The 27,821-nt window shown below is 43.9% G+C and overlaps 1 protein-coding gene across 23 annotated transcripts in view; it reads left to right on the forward strand.

Moving 5' to 3' along the window:
- The window catches only part of ADGRL3 (adhesion G protein-coupled receptor L3), a 524,984-nt gene that overhangs the window by 407,461 nt on the left and 89,702 nt on the right, over nt 1-27,821 (forward strand). For 19 of the 23 annotated variants that reach the window (XM_063335276.1, XM_063335273.1, XM_063335277.1 and 16 more), the window contains 4 exons: nt 8,067-8,372; nt 10,532-10,635; nt 18,497-18,682; nt 22,488-22,526. In XM_063335276.1, the coding sequence (XP_063191346.1) occupies nt 8,067-8,372; nt 10,532-10,635; nt 18,497-18,682; nt 22,488-22,526 (635 nt within the window). The remainder of the gene's footprint in view (nt 1-8,066; nt 8,373-10,531; nt 10,636-18,496; nt 18,683-22,487; nt 22,527-27,821) is intronic. The other 4 variants (XM_063335261.1, XM_063335269.1, XM_063335271.1 and 1 more) reach the window with 1 other exon arrangement.

The raw sequence follows: 27,821 nt of genomic DNA on the forward strand, positions 1-27,821 counted from the left end.
GAAAACGCTAGGGCGTGAATAGTCATTTTATGACTCCTGCACTTGCTTCCATTCATCGCAAATGCAGAGGTGGAGAACTGCTGGAGAAGGACCGGCTCCATCTGGCACTGCTTCTGCAGAGCGCATGCAAGTTGTTCAATTAAAGATGCAGAAGTGCAGGCAAAAGGCAAGAAACACACATTAGATGAAGCAACATCTGTTGCCAAACGGACCTGAAAAATTGTTTTTCCCTCTTAGTAGCTATGCATGAGCTTGTTCTGCACAGAAACTGAAAGGTACGTTTCAGCTTCCATGGATAAAACATACACGTGTTTTAATTAGAAGGTAAAAAAAAAAAAAAAAAAAAACCACAAAAAACGCCAACAAACCAAACCTACAAACCTAGCGGTCTCAGCCTCCAGTAAATCTCTTGAAGCTGTAAGCATAGTGCTCACGTGTTTGCACTCTAACATGGTCTGAATGAAAAACTGACAGCACCTGTTATTGAAATCAAAAGTGATTTCTCTAACAATGGGATACTGGGGAATTCCTACCGGGCTTCTCTTTAATAGAGTATGAAGGATTCAGGTTGGAAGACAGTGCATAAGATCTGCACCACTGGCTCTGATGGATGTGAATCACGCCAGGGGACAGAGATTGTTTAAGAGGTTAGAAGTTCACTCCATACATTCAGTAATAATATGCAGCTGGTACGCCCTTAAAAGAGATTGTGTGGTTCCCCCCTCTCCCCCCCTGCCCTGTGTGAAATAGCATGTGGACTGAAAAAAAAAAAAAAAGTAGTCGGATTTTATACGTTCAAATCCAGAAATTCAAAATAACTGCAACCACATTTGACGGTATTTTTGAGAACTAGAGCGATTTGAAGCTAGATTGCCTAAAAATACTAAAAATATCTCTTGAACCGAACTCTTAAACCTATTAGATTAGTTCATTTATAATAAATCCTGATCTACTCTCTATTAGATCATCTCTTCTGTAATCTTTTCCTGTTTACCAGGCCTCCTGTGGGCATAGTTCATCTGCATTTCTGCATTTCTCAAAGCATTGCAGCATGATGTTGAAAAAATGCTCAATTTTTATGTCTTGCGCACAGCAGTGCAGTCAAATTTCTGCCTGAACATTCAGAATCTGTTGCAAAGTCTGGAAAGAGCAATATGGCATCAATGCCCTCTTTGGATGGGCGACGAAGGGTACGAGAGGTTCACGAAGGTGGATTTGGCAGAGGTCCTGGGTAGGAAAACAAGGCTAAGACTTTAGGAATTGTCTCCTGATAGAAGAGGACGATGGCAAAGGCAACAGCTGATGCTCCTGTGCCATTTAATTTCCTAGTACTGCTAGATATGCTGATGCGCTGTAACCCCGTGCTTATGACAGTTAAAACGTTGTCTGATGTCTCTGAAGTTACACATTTTAAGTGGGATCCAGTCATTTCTTAGAGAAGAATTGGTCAGAGAGGAAAAGAAGAAAAGAAGAAAGTAGCTGCTTTTATTCAAATGCAACTACATTAGGAACCTGACACGAAGAGCTTTTGGGAGCCAGAAAAAATATTAAGCACTCACACACACACACACAAAAAGCCCCCACAAAAACATAAAAGTTGATATTTCACAAAAAAAAAACCCCGGCCAGGCTGCTGTTTGGGTTCTTTTTTTTTCAGGCAAAACCTGGAAGTTTGCAGTAACAGTTAGAATGGTTTTGATGAAACAACCTTTCCGTAGCAATCCGGTGTGTGTAATGAACAGTTGATCATTGTCAGAAATGTTAAGTTTTGATTCAAAAGGGCTTTGGTAGACAAGTTTTTTTGCCTGTTGGAAATTGGTCCCATGTGGTGACTGCTTTGAATGTATTAATTGTTTTTCTGAGAGTTGTGGTGCAGCGAGAAAGGAAGAGTTGGGGCAGATTGACTGGGCTTGAGCCTGTTGCGATGATTTTGCACAGTTCAGTTCTCATTCTTTGTTGTTTAATGTTAAATGCTCAAACAGAGATTCAGAGGAAAAAACCCAGCGTGTTAAGTGATTCCAGCTTGAAGTGCATTGAAACATTGCACCATGTCTTGGACCACAGCTGTAGGTTTCCTCCTACTACAGGGAACTCAACATCTGGCCCATATCCATCGCAGCATCTGCCCAGGCCCAGCAGAATAGTCACATGTGGGCAGGGTAGCCTCGGGCACGAAAACTGATTCCCAACTGGAAGAGGTAGAAAAAAAATATCCAGAAATGGTTTTTCCATTTGGCATCAGTCCACAAGGAAATGGACCTTTCTTCTCTCAGATGCAGCGTCCTCCTCCTCTGCTATTTCAGATGGTAGGAAAAAGAAGAGTATGTATCATACTTTGTATGACTTTTTTGGGGCGCGGGACTACATGCAGTTGTGTTGTTGAAGACAACGGGTTGTGTTGAACACTCTGGGGCCATCGCATATCTAATCTTTTCTTCCCACCTATGGTTTTTGCAAGCCTTTTGTCACTCTCACTCCATAAAGCTCCAACAACAAAAAACACAACCTCAACCCCTCCAAAAGCAGCCTGTGAACTTTTATGTTCACACACGATTCTGGCTCAGCTTCCCCAAATAACGGCATGCACGAGCACAGGGGAGAGCTGTTCAGATGTTTGATGTGAGGCCTGCTTGGCCTTCGCCTGCAGTAAATATAAATCATAGTTTCTCTCAAACACGTGGAAGGAGCTGAACATAATTTAGGGGCTAATCTCACCTTGTTGATTCTCCAGCTCCTGGGTGGCACTGGCATGTGGCTTTTGGTCTTCCAGCAGACATCCCACATGAGACAGTTTTGCAGGGTGATGTCTTTTGCAGTGTGGACTCAGTATAATTAGTGACTGGTTTGATGGATACCTGCTTATACAGCTCTTAGGGAAGGTACCAGGTGTGCAAGGCTCAACCTAGGTGCGCCTTGACTTCGGTCATCCTTTTCTGTCACCTTACAGGGAGTTTCGTGAAAAGCCACATACACAAAAAAAAAAAAAAAAAAAACAAAAGGCAAAAGAAAATAGGATTATATTTATTTTCAAATATTTTTTTTCCAGGGAGTTTCAGAAGAAACGTTCTGAAATGCATTTGAAAATGCCTGAAGAAAGCTAATTCCCATGAGATACATTTATGTGACAGGGAAGAGAAAAACAGCTGTGATATAATCGTCCAGCTGTATTAGGTTTGGGTTTTTTTGTGCTGCTTCTTTCAAGACATGCCTAAACCTTCTTATTTGCTATGTAAATACAACTTGCAATATCTTTCAGTATAAGAAGAAATGATAAAAGGGGATGCTGTAAGCAAAGGATGTGGTTGCCAAATACAAAAAGGACAAAACTAGCAGAGAGGGAGGGAGGGAGGGAGGGAAGAACCTTCAGATTCTGTGTTTCTCGCAGCCGTTCAGAAACAAGCAATGCTCCATTTGTCTCAATGCGGCAGCAACACGTGTAAATAATTGTGAACGCAGTCCAGACGTGCTCAAGAGGGCACTTGGGTTGCTGTATCCTCCCAAAGATGTTGAATGCCTTGGCTTTGTTGTACTTCGGTTGCTTGAGCATTGCAGCAGCTGCAGTGCGGGGAGCAGGTACCAGCTCTTGGCCGCCGGCTCCCCGGCACATCTGCTTGAGCGTCAGGCTTGGGAATGCAAAACTTGATGGAGAGTGAAGTCATTATAGTTTGCTTGGACCTTGCACATGAAACTTGGAGTGTGGCCTCTCCTTCCCATTACATGAGTGAATACTGGCTTGTAGCACATAGCCATCAGCCTCAACCTTTGGATTGCAACCCCTGGGGGAGGGCTTGACGGATGTCTTCTGTCATCTGTTACCTAGCAAAAGCCGGCAAACCTCACCCAGGAAATCTCGTCTGCAATTTCTGCTCGAGGGGCACCCGGTTATCTTCGTTCATGGGACATGACATCTCTTAAAACGTATTTTCAGTTATTGAGGACACCAGGTCATAGGCTGGATACTTAGGTGCCAGAAGAAAAAAATGAGAGACAAGGTAGCCTGGTAGTGATCACGAACAGTCTTGCTTGCGATCAAAGCTGCTTTTGTGATAGGAGAACTCTAGTCAGAGTCAAAGCAGTTTCCCATGTCTGGGAGCACCAGGAGGAGGTGAGCAGAGCGGACGGTGAGGTGAGATGACATGTGTACTGGGTTTTCCTGGTGGCAGATACAAAGCGCTGGTTCTAGGCCAGTTGTGCGCTTCTCTTGTTATGCCAGGAAAGGGGAAAAGAAGGAAATGGGGGGGGACACCTTATTTATTTAAGATTTTTCCCTCTGAGCAAATTCTTCCCATGATTTGCCTTCAGTCAAGCAAAATTCCTCCTCCAGAGGCCTGAGCTCTCTGTAAAGGTTGTGAAATGAAAGCAAGAAGGAAAAACACCTAACAATTTCTTTTTCTTGGTAGTCAACATGCCAGGAGTAGAGTGAGGTTCCTCTGGGAGTTGCGATTACTCCCCTGTGGATGCTGGAAGTGTTTTGGCGTTTTTTTAATAGCGGCAGCTCTAGTCTGAATGATGGTGAAACTTAGTCTTCTGCTATTGGTGCCAGCTCTCTAGATAAAGCAGGGAAGAAAAAAGTGAAGTATCACTTTGGGGGGTTTCTGGAGAAGAAGTGTTTCCACAGCTGCAGTTTGCTTTCTTGGGAGCGCTGTGAAAATACCTATCTCAGCGCTGTGCTTTGTGGGATCGAAGTCTTGGATTTGAAACCTAGGAGTAAAAACTGAGTCTTACCCAAAAGCTGTATTTACACTCTTGATATGGCAACACATGGTAAAAACAAGTAGTAAAAGTAAAAGAATCAAGATTATACATTTCTAGTTGTAATGGCATTGATGATTTTTAAAGGTTACTGCTTGTCTGTGAGCAAAGATTGTATCATGAAGTATTATCAGAAGAATCCTTCTGTTAAAGCGATGGTGCAGTGCTGCTTTTTTTTAACAGTGAGTTAAAAATTCACAGTTTATTGGCAGTCTGAGTTAATCTGGAGGTTTGATCTCTGTTCTGTGCTGTAGGATTTAGGTAATTTTGCACAGGTTGCAGTCTCTTCGTGGTTTTGCTTGGATTTGAGAATCATTTATATGTAAATGACCCTGATCTCTTGTTCTTTTCCTTCTTACCAATTAACTTTGTTTTAAAGCACCCAGTTGTGTGAGCAAAATCGGCAAGCGGTGCTGCCTGGGGCCGGTGAAACTGGGTGGTGTTAGCATGGTGATCATGTTCACTGGAGCTCATTACCAAATTGACTCGTTGAATAATCAGACCTTTGAACTGAGTTCAGTGGTACCCCATCCATCTCACTCCGTTAGGCCGCTTCGAGGCAGCCCTTTTGTGTCTTCTTATAATTTGTCCTGTGTAAACAGTGGAGGTGCTTATTTTGAAAAGCAGCAAGGAAACCCAGGTAAAGAAAAAAAGTTGGAAGAACAAGCCCTGAAAGAGATTTTGACGCTATTGCCAAGGAGTTTATGAAAGATAAAACGTCTAATTTTTTTATGGCTAAAGGAAAATGCCATTACTTCCCTTGTGCCTAGCTGCTACAGTAAACTTGCCAGAGCCATTCCAAAGACAACACGCCATGAGATATTCAATGATTGTCAATGAAAATTAGGCGCAAAAATGCAGCACCCCTGTGTGTGGATCAAGGGGAGCTCCTGGGTGCTCAGTATATGTTTCTATATGCTCACAAATTACTGTAAGAATTATTTTAAAGGGCGTTTGCTAGTTTTGGCTTTGAAATTGCATCTGCTGTGTCTGCTCGGTACCTCTCCGCCTGTAGTGCACAGCATAGGTCATTTTGCAAATGCAAAATAACTTGTTATTACATGAGTAAATGGGAAATTTTCTGCAAGTTGTTGTCTACCGGGCTAATCGTTATTATGAAGAAATAAAATACATATTCGTGGCAAGAGCTGCTGTAGTAAAAACAGATAATGTTTGCCACAGGTCTCTACAAGTTTTAATCCTTCCTGTAACGTCAGATGGAAATCGTTGCTTGGTGATCTAGCACAGCTTTGAGCTGAAGAAATCTCTCAATGACTGCAGAATTTTGTATTGTATTTTTTTTGAGTTCATTCAAGCTCAGAGCTCATAGTGGAAGGGAGGTGGCACGAGAAGGCTGGAAAATTTGATCAATGAGCTCAGGAGACCTGATTTCAGATCAGTGTCCTGGTGCTCAGGTGGTTTAGTGCCTGTTGCGCTATTGCTCACCTTTTTGGAGACAGGGGGAAGAAGATAATCCCATTTGCTGAGAAACGGTAGAGCTGGGATTTTTAAACTGAACACTTTCTTGAAAAATACTGATCCCTCAGAAAATTATGTTTATGATGCTGTTGAGTTTTAAAGGTTGAGGAGAGGATGTCTCAGGCTTGGAGTAAAATTACCTAAAACCAGAGCAAGCGTGTGCTTCAACTGCCATGTTATTTATTGCGCTGGAGCAGGAGAATTGCTCACAGCACCATGGGCTTAAATTACTTAAATAACAAAAAAAAAAGAAAAACACCTTTCAGAATGGAAAAGCTCCTATTTTGCACTAAAGGCAGGCATCTCTCTGCTTGAAGTAGGTTGACTTGAATGAACTCCAATGATGGCAATATCATTTGTGCAATCACTCATATTGCACAAATACTGAGTGTGGTCTGCTTCACTGGACCTGGAGGAGAGCACAGTCTCTGCTCTCAGGAGCTTGCAGGATGAGCCTGCTCCTACAGCTGGGTAGTTAAGAGGCTGCTCCTCGGGGTGACAGGGTGATTCGCACATTTAATTTTAATTTCTAGCTAGGCTGGAGTTCACACATGTCTGTCTTTCATGTAGAAACTCCAATACATGTGGCTGGACATGGAGCACCTGTGATTCTGAAGGGTTTTGGGATGCTGGAAGAAGTGGGATGGTAGGGAGATGTTGTGGCATGGGAATTAAAGAGAGGATGGTATCAGACAAGCCTGTTCATATAGTCTTCTTACCTGCCTTTCCCAGACAACCCCAGTGTTTCTCCAGGCAGGGATTGAGGTGGCAATTGTGAATATCTGGCATTTAATTGGAGTAAAAGTGTTGTGTTGAGAGAAGCAGGAGGGTGCTTATCTTTGTGAGAGGCAAAGAAGATGGGAGAAGCAGGCTTCTTCACAAGCTGTACACTTCTAGCAGGGGTGATGAGGGAGCAACTGAAGGCCGGTCTCAGTTTCCCCACCTGAGATTTCAGGTCAAGCCATAAAGAAATCCACGCGAAATTCCAATCTTTGCAAGAACCTTGGTCTAAATAGGAGGCAAACTAATGTAATTATAGGGTGGGCATCCCTCAATATTCACCACACACAGTACTTAGCGCAGCTACTGCAAGCTGTAGGATAGGTGAATGCATTTCTAAAGCAGGTTTCCACCTCTTGCTGCTCGACCGCTCATCGCAGGTTTTAAATGAAATAGCCTGTTGAGCCTTAAACTCTCGAGGATTCGGCTGGGCTGAGGTGTGTCTTTGCATATGCCACGTGGCCTGCAGCTCGAGAGCCAAGCGCTGCCGTTGGAAAGAGACAGCAAGGCATGAAGCTGAGAAAAAAGGAAGGGCTAGCTCCGGAGAACAGCCTTGCATTCATCCCTCTGTGCACTGCTGTTTCAAGGATGGATTTGTGGTGTGGGGTTTTTTGTGTGGTTTTTTTTTTTTTTTTTTTTTTTTTATTACACCGTGGAAAATGTTTTTCTACCCAAACCAGCTGGGTCTTCAGCAACACTAAAAAATTAAAAGCACTTCTGTGCTAGGTGTTCCCTAAAAGATGGAAAATAAGATTTTTGCATTAAAATGCCAAGAAGAAAAATGGTGAGGGCATAAAATGCTGCTTTATTTTCATCAGATGCTAGTGCTTTTGGAAAATCGGTTATGCTCCAGCAGTCGTTACCCCCCTGTGTGCTTCTCTCGCTGTGTGCTCCAGCTTCTCTCTGAAAGGTGGCTGTGCAGCAAGCCTTGCATTAGTTGTAGCTCCAACTACACCCTCCAGGCCACCATAGTCAGCAGAGAGGACGTCCTCGGGATGTAGGCTTGCATCCCTTTTTTTCCTTCTTCTCTTTAATCAACTCTGCCTTTATTTCAGGAGTATCAACATCGGGGGCTCTGGGCCCGGGGAGCACCACCGCCAGCACCACGCCACGGGTGGCCACCAGCAGCACTGGCCGTCCCACCACCACCTCGGCCTCAGGCAGGAGGAACAGGAGCACCAGTACGCCATCGCCCATGGCCGACATCCCCGATGAAATGACCACGCACCTCCCACCCGCCTCCTCCCAGCTGCCACCGGCCGGCGCGGAGAGCTGTGACCCCATGGAAGCCCGCGATATTATGTGGTCTCGGACTCGGCAAGGCCAGGTGGCGAAGCAGCCATGTCCCATGGGCTCGATAGGTGAGTTGAGGGGTGGGAGGACACGGTCAGCTGTCTCCGTTTGCCCATGGGACGTTGTGAGTGGGCATGCAGATTTCCCATGGGCCCCTGTGGCACATGTGCTTTCATCAGTGAAGCACGCTGATGCCTTCTGCCAGGTCTCTATTGCCTTGGTGAAGTATGTCAAGCAGGCGGCCTGGGCCAAAGCCTCAATATGCTGAGCACGTTGTGCAGGATTTTTGGCGTTCCAAGCTCTGGCCGAAGAAGAGTACAAGCCGACCACCTTGTGGGGTTGAGCTTGATGTTCTATAAGAGCCTCTGCCTCTAGAAGCTATGTATGATGCTTTTGCCTGTATTTGTAGCCCCTAGGCTCATTGACTGATGTGTTGATGGCTGATGCTTTGCTTGTCTGGGCGGGGAGGGCAGAGGAAGTAAAACTTACATTTTGAAGCTCTGTGCTGCACATTTCGAAGGCTGTGGCCTTTGGGGCACAGGTATTCCCAGATCAAACTCCTGAACCAGCATGAGTGATTTTTCAAATTGCAGCCAGCATCCAGTGTGATCATCAGCGAAAGCAGGGGGGAAAACACAGCCAAGTCTTTCAAATGTTTTCTTGTTTGTTGGATTTTGCTCCTTTTCTTCTACTCTTTCCTCCCAGTTGTTTTCGTCCAAAAGGTTGCTTTTGGAAATTTTCTGTCCAAATTAAAACACGGTTGAATGAAGAATGAGTTTTGGCATATGGTTCAGTTTGCTGTATTTTAACAAAAGCAGTCTTCCAAAAGTATTTGTTTTTCAAGCTAGTCTTGGTGTCCAGCCCCAAGAACCCGCTTGCCAAGACGAAATCAGAAGGTGGAGGAAATTGCCTGAAAATAAGGGCTGGAGGGATCTGGCTTGCAGAGGAGACTCCCTGTTAATTCTCCGCTCCATTGCCCTGGAGAGCCATTCACACCTGTGTATACGAATACAGACTCTCTCTTGAATTTGGTGAGGTCAGACTGATAAAATACACGTTAAGTATGAGGGGCATGGAAAGACGTCAGTGGTGAGAATAAGTAAAGAACATTTTGGCTCTCTTTCACAGCCCCACTTGGTCAAATTAATGCAAAAAGTATCATGTGGTTCCCAGAGAGAGGGGAAAGGATAGTCTGAACTGAAGCTGTGGAAAAGGAAAGAAAAGATAAAAAAGGAAAATGAAGGTTGGATGCAGGGAGCCCTTTTCTAAGCAGAAGAGCTTAAGGACTGGATGAAAATAGCTAAGAAAAAATAACCAAACCCCAACTTGTTGATAGGGGATGGCAATAAGCCTTTCCCGTCTCTAATTTCAGTGATTCATGTGACTTGTTAAAAGCTGTGGTATATTAGCAGTGGGCCTCTTCCAACTCCCTTTGAAAGCATGAGCAAACTCTCACTGGTTTTAATCGGCACTACCATCAGACCTAGCCTGTAATTCACTCCTCTGATGAAAAGTTCGGCTCTGCAGGGCAGAGCACTTTATAGGATGCAGTCTTTAATCTAGTGTACTGGCTTTCTTGCTTTTTAAAGATCTTTAACTGCACCATTTTGGATGCATTTCTCTTTGTTTGGAAGGGTCTGAGGCGCTTTGCTGTCTTTTGCAGGAGGGATCTGGGTGGCCCTTGCCAAACAAAGCTCTCATCTACAGTCCCTCTCGCTGGTTGGGGATGGACAGTAAAGCCCAGCTTTACAACTTGGCGTTCGTAGCATTTAAACTTTTGTGTTTCTCCACCCAAATGGTTTAATGATGATTCAGAGCAGTAAAATCTTCGTGAAGCAGCAAGGAAATCGAGGCGCAGGGTCTGATCCTGGGGCGCCAGCGCAGAGCTCTCGAGGTGCTGGCTCAGTGTTTGAGATCCAGCTTCAATTTCTTAGACCCTGGCAGCTTTCCTGCCTGGCCTAAAGCAAAGCCCTCTGTCCATAGTCTCCATTTGGCTCATATCCCTGCACTTCCTCATGGGTCTTTTGTCTTAAAGCTCCTAAGCACTAAGATGATGGGAGATTGGGACACTGAGATGACCGAGAAATGTCCTACCAAGGTCCTGAGCACTAATAAGCTCCCAGGCTTTGCATGTGGTGTCCATCGTTGTGAAATGAAGCCTATGGCATGGGGTCCTGGGAGCAAAATGCAATCAATAACACTGAACAGAGTGGCTTTCCTCTTCCAGGTGTTGCAACTTTCAGATGTCTTGCACCAGATGGGATCTGGGAGCCCCAAGGACCTGATCTCAGCAACTGCTCTTCTCCCTGGATCAACCACATCACTCAGAAGGTAAAACCCTTCCCATGTGTTGACCACACCAAGTGTACGTACTGACCTTCCTGAGCTCCCTGGCTGTTTTCACAACAGGGGGCCCAAAGTGACCAACAGTCACACATAAAGCATAAGCCATCCATAGTAGCCAGGAATTGCAAGGAGAAAGCAAGACTGTAAAAAGCTGATGGACATTAAGGCAGAGAGGGTGAGAGAAAGGCAAATGAGAGGGACTGGAGAGTGGAATTAAACTCGAGTGAATGACAGTTCCTGTTTGTGGCAAGAAGAGGAGGAAGAGGGAGGGTGGACATATGTAAAATGCTGACTTATTGCAAAAGGAAACTTTCCCTTTCACACATCCCCAAGGATTTTCTCACGCCACACAAGCACAGGATAAATCCTTTAGTTGAGAAATCTTTACCAAAGAAAGGCAGGCTCAATATGAAATGTTTGCATTGCGCTTCCTACTTTCTGTTTTTAACTTCTGCCCAAATTGTAAAAGAACTGATGGGATAGAAAACAATGCCACAGTAATGCATATCTTTTGACTCTGAAGTCCCTTGATGAATGTTTTGTAGCACTTCATCATTTATCAGTGTTAAAAGTGCATTAACATGTGACAATAGAAGTTCAAGACAAGCAGAGCTTATTTGGTAGCAATATGTTGAACGTTTTTGTTATTAATGCACAGTGGTGCTTTCAGCTGATTTCATTACAAACAGAGACCAGATGTGTGTTTACGCCACAGAGTCTGTGGGCTGAATCCTTATTATAGCAATTTGTGGGGATTTATTTGCTCCTTTAGCCAGAGCGAGCAAGTCACAGCGTTGTGGGCTAGCTGTGCTGCTGCGTGGTAGCAGCACTGCACTCCCAGAGGGCCAGTGCTCGCTGGTCAACGGGATGGGGTGACCCTACAGAAGACACTCTTTGACTTTCTCCTCCCTGTCCCCCATCTTAACTGAGGCTCAACAACCTGTGAATCGCGAGCACAGAATCACAGAATGGTTTGGGTTGGAAGGGACCTTAAAGATCATCTAGTTCCAACCCCCTGCCCTGGGCAGGGACACCTCCCACTAGACCAGGCTGCCCAAAGCTCCATCCAGCCTGGCCTTGAACACCTCCAGGGATGGGGCATTGACAGCTTCCCTGGGCAACCTGTTCCAGTGCCTCACCACCCTTACCGTAAATAATTTCTTCCTGATATCCAATCTAAATTTACTCTCTTTCAGTTTGAGGCCGTTACCCCGTGTCCTATCATAACACTCCCTGATAAAGATCCCCTCCCCATCCTTCCTGTAGGCCCCCTTCAGGTACTGAAAGGCTGCTATAAGGTCTCCCCAGAGCCTTCTCTTCTCCAGGATTCTCCAAGCGAGCATGTACACCCCTGATCATCCCTATCTCACTTCACCTGTATTTGTACGTGTCCCTCCCCAAAGACAAGGGAAGACATCAGTTAAGGTGGAGCTGCTGTGACATGGTCCTTTTGTCCCACGTGGGAGGGCGGGCATCTCTCCTGCCATACGCTCAGCTAGCTGATGAATAAAGACTGCCTTTGCTGGCATTAGCAGCTGTGCAGCTCTTGTTTTGTGACCCACGTACTTATCCTGGAGGGGTTAATATTACTTACTCTAGCCATAATTCACCCAGACAGCTGGGAGACCTCTTGCTGCTCGGTGAAGATGGCTAGGCCGTTAGCCATTAGCAGAGAGAAATAATAGCGTGCACTGATGAAATCTCCATCAAGGTTAGGCTTATTTTATTTGAAACTCCAGCTATCATTTGCGTAACAAATGAGCCCCATTTAATTTGTTACGCGCTTTCAAAGCAGGCTAAAATTGAAGAGCCAGGTTTTCAGAAATGCCCAGCAGGTTACAATTGGGACTGGATTGTTATCGTTTTTTATATTGTTATTATTTTTTCTGGAGGAATTTAGTTATGTTCAGCTTTGGGAACCTTCCACCAGTCAGTGGAAAGACTAGGGTGATCTGCCAAATGACTCTGGATCTAAACTTTTGATGTCTGAGTGGGAGGAGATCCACTGGGATCTTGGGATATGTGGCTCAACCTCTATGGAGTGCTGCTACAAAACCTCAATACTTTACAGGAGTGACTTTTGAGGGGAAAGCCCTGCCAGGCTTGCCTGGGGGCTTGTGTTGGGGGTTGCATTCAGTAGGATCCTTACAGTAAACACAGTTTTAAATTACTTATGAAATAATCGACAGCCACTTGGTTTCCCTGCCCAAGCATGAGGCTTGGAAATCATCGCTGGGCTTAGAGATTGGACTGATTTATCCATAAATCAGGCACTGGTTTCTCACATCCCTGCCATGGACAGGACACTTCCCTGCCCTAAGCTTGCAGTTTTGCTCCAGCACCTCTCTGAAGCTGAAAGAGGAGCCTTCCTCCTCTAAGCCAAGCCAGCTCTTCTTCTTGCTGCTGTAAGGGCAGCTAGTGGAAGCAGTAAGCCAGCCATGCCGTGAGGACACGCTCAGCTCCCTAGCGTCCCCAGCGCTCGGGTCCTCCTTGGCCACCCATCCCACAGCATCCACAGCTGCAGCACAGCTTACAGTATGGGTAGAAACGCTTATTTGACAGCCAGGGTTCATACCTGCTCGGTGTATCTTCGTTCCTAATATGCTTTGTCTCCCAAAAATCCCCTCTTCTGTCACCTGCTGGGTCCAAGCTGCTCAGGAAGAAGGGTGATGGGTCCCCTGGAGGGATTTCAGCCGAGCCAGAGAGGATGGTACGGAAATGCTGCGCTTGTTTTCATGTCCCTGTGGTGAAGTAAGGATTATTACTTGCTGCTTTTCTTTCTCCTGCTGTGCTCAGACCGTACATTGGGTGTTTGCCTCCTTGCATCACGGTATTAGGTTTTACAACCCTCTATTAGCTTCCATTAGAGTTATTGTTCTTGATGGAAGATCAGAACAAATGTCCGCTTCAGCAATTCATTGGCCTCCTGACATTTACTTTAACTTTATTGTTGGTGCCTACCATGCCCTTGTAACGTAGCGGGAGAATAAACTTGCCAGCGCGATTGAATTATGCACTGCTACCTGGGTTATTTCTAGAGTCGCGCAGTAAAAGGAAGCAAAAAGGTCAGCTTTGGATACATTGTATCATCCTGATTGTGAGGTCATACATTCAGTCTCAGCCTGTTTGTTTTACCTCCTCCTTTCATCAGTACCGTCCTTGGCGCAGCGTGTGACTTGCCTGAAAATGCCTTTTCCTTGCCATGGCTTTCAGTTGTGGGTGCTTACTGGGAGGGGAGGCACTGCTGCGCTCAGCCTCTGAAAGACAGGAGGCCTTTTTTTGTAGCAGAAAAGAAAGCGTTGTGTCCTCCGTGAATGCACGAAAAGCCTCAAGCTGTAAATCTAAAGCATGTGCCACCCATGTTCGTGTTGTCCACCTGAACAGCCTAGATGATACAGTCACAAAGAGCAGATAAACCGTAGCGTTCGAAGTACCTTCATCAGGTCTTGTAGGGCTGCCTGGGTGTGTCGGGCAGAGGGAGTGGGATTTTGTGGAGGACATCACCGCATCATCGTATCCAGGCCTGAGGGTGAAGTTGCGGTCCTGATGACACCACGATGAAATCTTCTGTCCAGATGCTTTTGACAGTCTGTTTCCAGAGCAACATAATGTACTGGATGGAGCAGGTGTTTCAGCACATTCTTTCCCTTCCCAGGATCTTTCTTATTTCTTCTAATTTTTCTTTCCTAAATACCTCTTTTCTGCAGTTTCTCTGATTTTTATTCTATTGTCCTCTTCTGCAGTCTGTTCTTATTGAGAAAAGAAGGGCTGAAACAATGAACGGTGTTGCAGGAGGGTCATTGTTACTCTTTCCAGACAAAGCTCCCTGCTTTTTTTCCTTGGCATATATGAAACAGGCAGGAATATATACCCTCTCCAACAAGTATTATTTCACAGTCTTTACAGTCATGAGAAGACACAAGATACTGGTACAAACTCGGTAGCTATTAGCAAAGTGTTGCGCAGCGTGATTTCAGGTATGCCAATGCTCATTTGTAAATCTGGCCTGAATCCTGTCAGTATGCGCAAACAGAAGAGGGAAGCAATTTTTTTGACAGAGCTAGAAAACTATGTTTTGTGTGTTGGCATTTTTGGCAGGAAACATTTTTTCTGGCCTTCAAATTAGCATTCCAAGACTAGATTTAATCAATTTGTAAAAGGGAAAAAAAAACAACCAGAAAAACCAAAAATCACCCAAAGCAACAAGAAAACCAATTTGGTTTGAACAGAATGTTTTCTTTTATCCCAGAATCCTTTTTGGTTTTTAAATAACATTTTTTTCATAATCAAGATAGAAAATTTAAAAAAAAAAATTAGTTTCAAATCAGAGAGATGTATTATTTTTAATTCCTTTGATTGCTGTTGAGCCAGTCAGTAGAAAGCTCTGTTACTTGCACATTTTTTCCCTACTTCTTGCTTGCCTCTCAATGACAGCTTGACCCTTGAAGAACCTCCAAGGATTTTTCCTGTGCTCCCATGTGACCCATGTTAGTGTTTGGGTTTAAAAGTTTTGAAAGAAATGTTGCTGGTCTTCCAGGCAGCCATAATGAAGAGGAAGACGTGGAAAGGTCCCTTATTGAAGGGAAGTAAGTTAGTAATGCGTCTTCTTGGGCAGCAGTGAGCTTTGCTGAGCATTTCATAGAATTAACCAAAAAAGCGGCTCAGTCCTTTTGTTGTACGAGACCAGACATATCTCTTAGGCCTGGAATATTCAGCCAGCATTTGGAACTGATCACAGAAGTTGTGTTTGATGGGGCTACATAGGAGAGACCTGAATTTCAGTGGAAAATGCTCAGAAGAATTGGGGAAATTAGCATTAACATGTTATACAACCATCATTTTGGATATCTCTTGCATTATGCACACAGGCAGGATGGGAAGTGTCTCAGCACTGTTGTAGTGACTTGTAGATGCATTTTCTGCATGAGAAATAATAGGTTTGGAAATAAGTGTCAGTGCTAGGAAATAGCTTCATCACCTGTCAACCAGACACATTGTCCCAAGGGAATGGCACAGCTCTGTGTTTTCAGGAAACCTGGGTGTGTGAAATGAGTTTGGGTAAATACTTCTATGTCCCAGGAGTTCACATATTTTGCATTTTAATGTGCCTTTTCTCAGGCATTTCTTCCATTGTTGCCTGTTTTGGGGGGTTAATTTGGTCACACTAGGAATCCTTAGATTTGCAGTTTTTAGGATCAGTCCAAGATAAAAGGAAAAAGGTTTATTAGCAACTATCCCGCACCACTTTTGCAGGCAAGTAGGAACAATGGCAGCTGCAGTTGGATATAACGAGAGGCTTATTACAGGAAAAGAAGACTCCTGGGTTTGCCTTTGTAGCTCTGAGTATGCCAGTTTGCACAGGTGCATGGTCCAAGAGAAATTGTACGCTTCAGATACTGGGTAGCAGGGTTTTATTCTAATGTATCTGTAAAAAAATCTTGCTTTCATGCAGTTTTCTGCAGGGCTTACAGAAACACCATGTGTCATGATACATGCTAAGCTCCAGCGATGAACTGCAGGAAAACGTTGAAATTGATTTCTTTATGTAAAGGGATTTCATGCAGTCATTCTTTAAAGTTCTGGGTACCAACAAAGGAGGTCAAAATTCGGCCTCTGTGCTGGTGTGTGGATTTCTTCAGCTGCTTAGGAGAGCAGGCAGCTCTAAGAATAGGATCTGGTTTCTATGGCATTAGAATCATAGAATCGTTAGGGTTAGAAGGGACCTTAAAGATCATCTAGTTCCAACCCCCCTGCCATGGGCAGGGACACCTCCCACTTGATCAGGTTGCTCAGAGCCCCGTCCAGCCTGGCCTTAAAAACTTCCAGGGATGGGGCTTCCACCACCTCTCTGGGCAACCTGTTCCAGTGTCTCACCACCCTCATGGTGAAGAACTTCTTCCTAACGTCCAGTCTGAATCGTCCCATCTCTAGTTTTAATCCATTCCCTCTAGTCCTACCATTACCCGACATCCTAAAAAGTCCCTCACCAGCTTTCTTGTAGGCCCCCTTAAGATGCTGGTAGGCCACTATAAGGTCTCCTCGGAGCCTTCTCTTCTCCAGACTGAACAACCCCAACTCTCTCAGTCTGTCTTCATAGGAGAGGTGCTCCAGCCCTCTGATCATCCTTGTGGCCCTTCTCTGGACACGTTCCAGCACGTCGATATCCCTCTTGTAGTAGCGGCTCCAGAATTGGATGCAGTACTCCAGGTGGGGTCTCACGAGAGTGGAGTAGAGGGGGAGAATCACCTCCCTCAACCTGCTGGCCATGCTTCTCCACTCCTTAGCCTTGTGTGTAACAAAGAAGAAATAATTCAGTTTCTGAATATATGTTATCATTGCTCTAATGGGAAGAACAACACATTATCTCCTTTATTTATCTTATCTGTATCATCATATGCTTTAATTCTCTGAAGATGAGCATATGAACATCTTCAGTTAGATTTCATTAAATCAGATGGCTGTTGCTGTCAAATTGATGGAAGTAAGTTATTCATTTATAACTCAGCTAATTGATTTACAGAGAGGTAGAAGCTCAGCCTGCAGTCTTTCCCTAGAATCTCGCTTTTATAGTAAGCACCAGAAATGGAGGGAACAAGAGAAATATCTGATTGCTAACTGTTGGAAGATAAGACAATTGGAAATTTCGTAAGAAGAACCCAGTGGAGTTGGTCATTGAGCCCAACAGAGAAGTGGGAGCTTCATTTAAATCTCATCCTGTGTAATCTCTCCTTCTCCCTGGTATATTCCCCATAGATACGCATTCCAGATCGCAGAGTGGTACATAACTTAAAAAAGACCAGCAACCTGCAATAGTATTTTTGTAGTGTGTTGCTTGTAGAAAGGAGATGGGACCAGCTGCCCTGTCGCCAATCCCCACAGCGTAGAAGAGGAAAGGGGCACCAGACAGGGAAAGCAAAACAGAGCAAGAAAGGGGGAAAAGCCCCAGGAGGAAAGAGAGAGTTTCCCAGATAATTGCACAGTGAATTTCGCTGCAGGTGATTCGTGAGTTTTATGACTTAACTAGACAATAAAAGTCCTTTAATAGAAGATTCAGCTGAACAGCCTACTTGGTTTTCCCTTCCAGCGGGCCTCTGCTTGAAGCCTTAAGCCTTTTGCTCCTGAGCTATTACACTTTTGTGTGCTGAGAATCACTAGCCTCATTACAGATGTAGTAGTGGCTAGTGTGGTAAGGAGCACATCTCCCGCCTGCAAATACTAAGTGGTAAATTAGCACCTGATTATTAAATCCACGTGGTGGGAATTCTGAACTTTTTTCTCCTGTTCATCTGGGTTATGTCATCTGGTTTTGTTCCTTTCACAAGGGACTTTTTTTGCACAGGATTTGTAACAAAAATCATCTCTTTGCTGTCATATAATCTTTTGGAATTAGAAACTGCTCTTTCTTGACAGGAGAGACTATCTACACGGTTTGTTTTTTCCCAAGGGCATAGATAATGTAATGGGACAAGCTAACTGAAGGCCTCCTTAGCATGGTGCATCCCATGGAAAGCAATGTCGTCTTTGGTTGCGTCTGCTGCAGTGCAAAGAAGCAGCTGCCCCTCAATTCCAGCCGTGCCCTGTGAGAAGATCAGGAATTGTTGTGTTGAAGCCCACATGGTGACTGTAGCTGGAAAAAACACTTGCGTTTAAACCATACTCAAACACTGTACATAAAGACCTTTGCTGTAGTTTCCTTCTTGGGAACTCCTTCTCTTCCTGTCTTCTTTTATTCTCCTCTCCTTCTTGCAGGGAGTTGACTTACTTAACACTGGGGGGCTGGAAGGGACTGGAGTAACATCATACTAAGGGCTGGGGATAACCTTTTCCTCTGCTTTCTCCATTGCAGATGAAGTCAGGGGAGATGGCTGCCAACATTGCCCGGGAGCTTGCAGAGCACACAAAAAACCACTTGTACGCTGGCGACATCACGTACTCTGTGTCCGCCATGGTCCAGCTGGTGAACTTGCTTGACGTGCAGCTCCGAAACCTGACTCCGGGTGGGAAGGACAGTGCTGCCCGCAGCTTAAATAAGGTAAAAACAAAGGGGCTCGGGAAGGGATAGGAGGCTGAAGAAGGTTTGGCTCTCCCTGGAGAGCTATTATAAATGTCTTTCTGAACGACTGCCATTTTAGGGCAGTGATTCTTTCGTAGTATACAAGAGTACCTAGCAGTTTTTTGTTTACAGTGTATTTTATTCTCCTGAGAAACGAAACAGTTGTAAATGCCAAGTGTACTATTGGTGCTGGGAAATGTATACCCTTAGATGCGTAGATATATGAACTCCAGGTACTTCATCGTGGTCTCAGCTCTCATAGCTCAGTATGAGAATAACTCGAGTGATGCCACGGCAGTTATTTTGGACTTGTGCCAGCGTGAATGAGACCAGAATTTTGTCCAGCATTTCCAGTGTTGAATCTGTCTGTGAAATGCCATGTAATGTGATCCAGAAAATCTGAATATTTAAAGCCCCAAGAGACAGAGTCTGGATTTTGATTTTTTTCATCTTCTAATATTACAAGATGCTGATGTGAAGGTCAAATGAACACTTTTATGCATTAATATTCACAAATAAAAGCAGACAGAAACATTTATTTACGCTGGAGACACATTTACCGAAGGCACAGAAGATACCATCACGTTTACGCTTAAGGTCTTCAGGATGGTTTAGTGCTAGAGGACCTTTTTAGCGATGACCCGTGACTTAGCCCAGAAGCACCTTACTGCATGGTGATGGTGTGGTTTCTGTGCCCACTGTTTGAGAAGAATTATTAGTCCTCCTGTCACTTCCAGAATTAAGTGGAATTGCTACATACTAAAGCTGCTAGAAGTTGCCAGTCATGGGAGGAAATACGGGCTGTGGAGTCTGTAAGAATACATTTTAAGGTGAGGGTTTTCTTGGTCCAAGGCCCTCTTCATCTCTCATTCTCATGTAAACACGTAGGATAGGATTTATATAGCATTCAGATGGTGAATTCTGTGTGCCTGGTCATCAGAACAAACTGCAGCTGAACCCTGTGGCTATGAGCACATGGTTATATTGGCCACCTAGTTAAAATAAGACAAAGAATTTTGTTCTCAGTTGTGTAGCTGGCTCTGACAGCCCTGGCATCCATGTAAGTGACAATAGAACTTGGTTCCAAGGTTATACAGGGAACAAATGATCCCAGCTAAGCCTGAAATTTCTTGCGCGACTTCTGAAGAGAAATACTTTTCATAGAAGTAACATTGTCTTTTTTCTTGTAAGTTATTATTGTAGACTTATGCTGTTATAAATGCAAAGGGCATCCGGATTGTTTAATATTTACAGCCCCATGGGAATTGAACTCCTGCATCTCATGTGCTTTGCATGTGCTGTGAATTAGGTTATCTTGATGCTTTTAATTAGTGCTGCTTCCAGCTATTTTATAACAATGTAGGTAATAATTGTATTAACTGTTACATCAGCATAACATTATTTGTTATAATCATACCATGGTTCTTTGTTTGAAACGATGGTGATGTCTGACAATATCAGGTAAAACCCAGCAATTAATGTCACCTACTAACGGGTTTCATGGTTGTAGTCTGCTTGCTCTTTGGAATATACCCTAGCCACACCCAACATTTTGTCACTTCAGCTTTGCAAGCACATATTTTTCATCTTTTTATATCCCACCTTCCAATATTTGTTTCGATTACCTGAAATGGGGTTGTATCACAAGGGCAGGTATGAGTTACCAAGGGGAGGGGAGGACTGGGTAAGGCAGAGCTCCTCGGCTCAGCTGTCACTCCTGGGGTCCCCCTCGCAGGTTCCCCCCTCTCCCCCTGCCCCCCGCCATCAGCTTTGCACAAGCAGCTCATACAAATCAATTGCACTCCGCATTAAAATTCTGAACCGTGCGGAGTCCTGCAAAACAGCGATGCGAGTCAGTGATCCAAATGACAGGCTTGGTAATTTACTTGCTCTCATTCCCCACTTAATTCTTTAGAAGAGCAACTGCTCTGTGTTCATTTAAGAATGCATGAATTCAACTTGGAAGTAGTATTGGGCAAACAAAAGGCAGCAGTTACCACTCCATTTTCCCCTTCAGTGATCAAGAGTATTTCAAAAAAAAAAAAGGGGGGGGGGGAAGTAATTTGCAAAGAGTTTTATGTAGTGCTGTTTCGTCAGAAAGAAGTAAAGTAAGCACTAGCCATTAAATATTCTTTTAATCATTAAAGGAAATTTTAAGGGGATCTGAAAGTAATCACCTGTGCTGTTTTGTACTGATTTTTTTACAAGCTGATATACAATGAATTGAAATAAACTGGCATAATCAGAATTTTTAACAGCCGTCATCTTTCAGAAGCCACTTTCCTGTCACTAAAAGCTTTATGCTTTCCACTGGATCAGGCTTAATTAAGGTAATAATTGTTCTATTGCAGACTGGCAAGACCCCCGAGTGGATAGCTCTGTAATTTTCAGCAAGGCTTTCTTTGATCTCCATTTGTTTCTGTAAAGTCTTCGCACTGGCCAAGTTTACCCAGAGGAAGATTTCTACTGTTACAAATTGATGAATTAGAAATTGAAATTAGGCATTGCATGATACCTGGGTGTATTCTGTTTATTTCAGAGCCTCAAAACTCTTGGGGACAAATTTGGCTCTCAGCCGTACTAATGGGATTGCACTGCTGCGCGTTGAGAGCGCAAGTTACCCCAAATCTCTATTGATGTGCAATTTCCAACCCAGGCACATCAGCAAAAACAAACCCAGCCAAGCCAGCAGCTCTGAGCAGCCTGATTTTGCGAGATTTAGTTGTACCGATGCAGAGCTCGCCAATTCTAGCTCGCTGCTGCAGACTGCCTGCAAAGTCCCGGGGAGGTAAATAAGCACTTCTTTGGATTTTGTGACACGCTGAAGTGTGGCAGGCAGGAGGCATGCAAACGCATATCAAAGTGCAGTCCTAAACGTGGATTCTAAGGAAAAAGGTGGGATTCTTTGTGGAAAAGCTATTCAGCATATAAAGCATTTAGGCCTAGGAATTACAAAGGAAAGCACAACTTGGTATGAGAGGACTGGAAAATGCATTCCTGGAGAAGCAGCTTAATCCAAAGGGGAGAGAATGACCTCAACTGGAAATATTACATCGGATTCCCATTTCATTGTTACATCCTCTTCAGTGGCCCTTTACACTATCAGGAGGCCTGGGCAATGCTCTCTCCTTCAGTGCAATGTGCAATCACACTCGATCCCACTCGGCTGAGCTGGCTTAAAGCAAGCTCACAGCAGTGAAGCTGGAACTCTATAGTTTTGCCTTTAGCCAGGGACCTGAGCAGGTGTATCAGGATGGGTCCATACAGGTTCATCCTGTATCAGGGCACAGTCCTGCATACGTCTTGCTCCCTGGAGTTGGTCCTGCTCATCCAAAGCTTGGTTATACCTCACTGCGCCATCAGCACTGTCTGACTGCAGAGCCCATGCTCCTCTTCTGTAAATAACCATCAGCCCTATCCTTTCCAGCCTTGTTTGACGTGGAAATACCATGTGTGATCTCCAAGCTGTAAGGAAAACATCATCTCTTGAGCATCTCTACTTGACTTCAGTATCTCCTACCATCTAACAGCTGCTCTTGCAAAGTTGCTAGTGTGTGCTTTATTTCACTGAAAAAGGACTAACCCATATTTCTGGAGCCTGTCCTTCCAGCCTTCCACTGCCGCCTAACTTGCACTCTTCCTTTGATTTGGTTGGTTTTCAGGAGCTGTTAAAGAGAGAAATGAGGTTTTTTTCATAGGCATTTTCTTCAGTTTTTTTCCCTTTGTTCTATCACTAACTTGTTTTTTCTATTCCGTCTTTAATCTGCTGTCTTTATGGACTCAGCTTCAGAAAAGGGAGCGCTCTTGCAGGGCCTATGTCCAGGTATTTCTTGTGTTTTTAATACATGTGTCCAGTTGTTTGAATGACCGTGAAGTGGGTCTTGTCTCTGTGAATAATCTGATTATTACCATCTTTGTGGCAGCAAGTACTAAGGTTAAGGTTACAGGATAATAATTTCATTCTTCTTCTCTGCCCACCTGCCCCGTTGCTCTATGACTTGACAAAAATTTGGGGCAAAATCTCTGAACCAGAACGTGGGGAAAAAACACAGATCTGACAAGATGCATCCGGCCATCAGAATAAGCAGGACAGTATGGGTACATGCAAGTAAAGAATGTAAAACTCCTGCTCGTGGAGGTGTCTCCAGACCAGCTGGGTTTCGCTTACGACATGTCACTCATGTAATTGCCACCTGCATTTCCTTAGTTGTCTTTATTCCCCTCTTACACTTGCAAATTTAGAAACAATTTGAAATGGCAACACTCGGCATGAGGGAGGAGGTAAGATCGCAATGAAATGCAGAGTGTCCTCACAGAGGAACGCAGGGAGGAGGAGAGTGCTGCAAACTAAATATAGGATTAGGAACATAATGTCCCATAAAGTTCACCCAGCTATGGCCCGACTTTTGTAGGCTTACATTGTGTTTTACACGAACAAAGTCAAGCCCCAGCGTTTCGGAAAGACCTGCTTGTAGGCTTTTCAAGAGTGGGACCTCGGGTTATGTTATTTATCCTGTCACCTTGCCTTATAGCATTTGCTCCACTGACTTTTATATAAACCTGTTCGTATACTATGGGTGAGTTAATGCTGCTTTAAGAAATGTGAATGTTTTACCTTCTGATTTCTGTCTTGTGCTTATGAACATTAATGTTGTCCCTACGGGTGGTTGATTGTTACTTATATCTGTATATATAACATGCAGAGGTGTAAAAATGAACCCTGTGTTTCTGGAGGGGGCTGTCTATACCAGAGTTTTCCTGCAAAATTCAACTTCCCTGCAGTCAGTATTGACTTTATTTTGTGAGCGCATATTTCGTTTAGCATGTGGGATTAGATGGTTTAGATCTCTAGGACTTTAACAATGAAACAGTACCCCTCTGTGCTGGTAGGCTGTCTGTCTTCCCTTTGGATACGGTGGTGAGCGGAAGTCACCTTTTCCATTCTGTATACATTAGTGGATAAAGATGAGTTATGGAGTTACACATCCCTTGTCTGGTGTGAATTCCCTTAAGATGCCAGAGAAAGTAACTAGCATTTGAAGGAATTTAGGAAATTTTACCTTGCAACACTCACTCCCAAGCTAGTTGTCTTGTCTACAGATTCCACTGGAAACATGGAGAGGCTGGTTTGACCATGGGCTACACAATCATGTTGGGGATCTTGGGTACCATCTGACCTGTAGTTGTCCTTTCCACTCTGCAGTGGAAAGGTGTGCTCTACAGACCCAATGCATGCTCTTGGTTGCTTTGTCTTCTTTCAAACAGTAGTAGTGAATAGTGAGTTTAATATGCTCTCCAGAAAGCCTGGCATTGATAGAATAAAGCCTGATTATTCTGCACAAACCTCGCCTTACCCTTAATTTCAAGGACTTCTTCACTTTCACTTGGAAAGGCTACTTGTGTGCTTAAACAGTAATCATGTGCCTACCTCTTTAGTAGACAAAAAGTGATGAGAGGTCATTGCCTGAGCTGTTTAGTATAAATGTGGACAAAGCTGGTAAATATACTGAAGAGGACAGTCCTGTAATGGAGGGCTTGAAGAATGAATTGGGTGACCTAATTGAACCTTTAGAGCTCTGCTTTGTATTATATGGAGGTAAAGTAATGTATCTGGACATATTTTCATACAGTATGTTTCCATTTGGAAAATCATGTAGCTAAAGTAATCAAAAAATCTTGTGAGTGAAAGTTTGTGGTAGCAATTAAATGTTACTGCAGATATTCCTGTTACAGGCCACTTATCCTTTACCAGGCAGTAAAATGTCTGGGCCGGCTAAGTCAATTTAGCAGAATTTTTTCAACAAGCCTTAAATAGTGAAATCCTGGACTTTTTGAAGTCAATGGGAGATGGGAAGTCACTGGGAAATATGCCACTGATGGCAGAGAAATAGAGTGTTCAATCTTGCTGACATGATCTCCTTGTGCTGATCCCATTGTTGTGAAGAACATCCATGGCTGAATTTGGCTCACAGGGCTCAAAGTGTACCTTCAGTCCAGTGCTCCCTAGACAAAGGAAAGTATGGTACAAAGTTTAGGTGAGAAATGTCCAGCAATTATATATATCAAAAGTGCAATTGAGAAAAGGTGGATTTTGGGGAGGAAGAGCATGACTTGAGAAGATAACAGTTGCCAGATTTAGTCTTACTGTTTTCTTTGGGCTGACAAATTTAAGTAGTCATGACAGAGCCCCTGTAGCGATTGGGTGGAAAATCCTCTTGAACCAAATTTAAATTAATATAAATAAGTATGTAAAACCGATCTGGAAATTTTGCGAGTTATTCAAATACGAGACTGGGAATGCCGTATCAGATTATCATCACATCTCGCTGGGTAACTTTATAATTAAAACAAATATTGATTTAATTTGCGCAGTGTCACAATATTTGTTGAGTTAAAAGTTCAGGGATTTTATTTACTGGAGACATAGGTTACAAATGCTGCTCCTTTAATTGCAAGTGTGGTAAATGATCTTTTTAGTCTCAAAAATCCAACAAGAACCAACCCAACAGGTGATGTGATAAGTACATATTAATACAATGACTGGACAATTGCTGGGAGATCTTTCAGTCACGGTGATATTCAAGAAACTGGGCTGTAAAGATATTTGAGAAACATATGGACTGTAATTCATGATACTAAGAGTCAACTTAGGCTGAGCTGACCAAGGTGAATATCCAAGATGGATGGAGTGAGTTGCCTCGGAAAGGTGCTCCGTTAGCTAAGGAGAGCTTGGCCCTGATGCGTGGCTTTTTGGAGAGCAGAGATCTATATCTCTCACGCCCGCCTTTCTGCAGTGCACTGTTCTTGCACTCTATTTTGGGAAAGGGATGGAAGAGTCATCGTGTGGAAGAATGAGTCACAATGGGTGACGCATTTGATTAGCATAGCTTCGTTTGGTGACTGGTGTATGTGACGTAAGCCGGTATGAATTTTCTGTAATTTTTTCAGAATTGATATTTGTTCATTTTCCGAAGGCATTTCTTCTTAAACTGAAGCACTGGACTTGTAGAAAACACAATACGTTTGTCTTTTGGGGGCTGTGAAACTGGGTTTGGTGTTACAGATTTCTTCCATGCCCTTCAGCAAGTGGCACATGCTCATTATTTCTTAGCTCCTCAACTTAAAATGCCATGGGTATGATTCGCTTGGCCTCTGGGAAAGGAGGAGGGGTAATAAAGAAAAAAAAAAAAAAAAAAAGGCTTGAGTGCTCAGCTATTGCGGTAAGTAAGGCCATATTAACAAACTTAAAAAAAAAATAGAGAATTTTGCTGTAAGATTTAGTGGCTGGAAACAGAAGCTTTAATAAAGGCTCATACCACGTCTGGGCATGTAGAGTTTTTGTCACACACATGCACCTGATTGGAAAATCTGAGCTCGCCTCCTTGCTTCACTTGGATTTGTGGGCTGGAACTCTCTCTGGGGCACCATGAGGCCGATGAATTTCCCTGTGGGGCCAGCCAGTGGCTTCTTCCCATTTGCATGCTGCATGCATGCTGCATTTGGGATGCAGATCTCAGAAGACAAAATCTTCACAGCATTCCTATTCATGTTGTTGTTGGGTTTTTTTTATTTATTTATTTTTTAAAGCCAGTCTCTGTGGCTTCTAAGCAGGAGGCTGGTGAATACAATAGATAGCCTGAGTGGCAGCTTTGTGGGAAGGGTGGAAGGGAGGCAGCAAAGTGTTGCTTTTGCAGCATTTTCCTGGTCTAATGATGTTTACTGCTCTGGTTCCTGCCGTCTTCTGGGCTGTGCTGTAAATCAGCTTACCCTTTTTTGTAATTCTGTGTTTGTCTGTACGGCAAATGGGTAAGAATATGGAGGTGCCACCCGCTCTGTGAAGATGACAAGAGCTTCTGGGTGCAGGTGTCATCGGAGCCACCGATGAGCCGATGCAGATTCCAGGTAGCGCAGACAGTGGTGGGTGGTTGCAGTCAGAGTTGTCCTTCTGGTTCTTCTGGAAGTTTTCTGAATGCTTCGTGCTTGTAATGTGGGCTGTTTGAATTGCTGTACTAAGCAAAAAATGAAAGGCTTTCCTCAGAGGATTCAAGGCATTAAGTTTAGAGCAGAGTAGAAGAGACTGTTTTTTTTCTTTGCTAACCTAGTAGCTCTCAGCAGATAAAAGGTGCATCTGGGATTTAGCCAGTACTATTTAAAGCGGATTAATTCTGTTTGTCCCACTTCTCTCTGGCTTGCATGGCTGGTCCCAACTTCCATGAAGACTAAACGAAAGAAACTTGTAGCTCTGAGAGGGAGCATAAATTGAATTATGCTGTGTTTATTTGTGTTCTTGTTGTGCCTGTGACAAGAAAGACTCTAACCTCCGTTTATATAGAAAGGGGCAAATTAATGAGGATTTTCAAGTTCCTTGTTTGGTCATTTAATTGGCTGTATGACAAAGAGCTCCGCAGTGCGTGTCAAACAACTTTCAGGGTCCTCTAATGATTTGCGCATTGCTCGACTCCTGATGCTGTTCTGCAGGGCCTGTCAGGCGAGGTATCGTTGTTAAAGTGGCTGGAATAAATTGGCTAGCAGTGTGCATACAATGTCGTATATTAACTATAGCTACAGGGAGTACTTTTAGCAGCTTTTTCAAGAGATCGAGATGTTTGCCCATCAGCATCAAAGTGCCCCAAACTTTCATTTAATATAATTAAAAGGACATCTGAAAGAAGTGTGACTCACAGTGGGGTTCTGTGGTTTGGTAGCCCTTTGTTAAAACTCTGTGAACTTAATATACTTCACAGCTTGAGAAACCTGCACTTGATTTGTGTCAGCAAGAGCGAAACTAGAAATCCCCACCCTGCGTGTTTCTGCCTTGGTGAGCCCGTTGTTAGGGGAGAGGAGGATCAAAGTAGCAGCCTTTGGTTTCTCACCAGGCTCCAAAATTCTTCGCATAAATGTTAAAGAAGGAAGGTGACCACGTATTCCTCTGCCTACAACTGAGCTACATCTATGGTTCTGTGCCCCCATGTAACGTAGCAAAACTGAGAAAAAAAATCATAGCTTTTTCTGCATTGCTATGTGCTTACTCTCTGCTTTAGGCTGAATCAGTCCTGGAATCTGGTGGCGCTGGTAAAAAGTCTCAATATAGATTGCCGCGGAGGTCAGTGGGAGATAT

Source organism: Chroicocephalus ridibundus, chromosome 5, assembly GCF_963924245.1.
Source record: "Chroicocephalus ridibundus chromosome 5, bChrRid1.1, whole genome shotgun sequence".
Taxonomy (NCBI): Eukaryota; Metazoa; Chordata; class Aves; order Charadriiformes; family Laridae; genus Chroicocephalus; species Chroicocephalus ridibundus.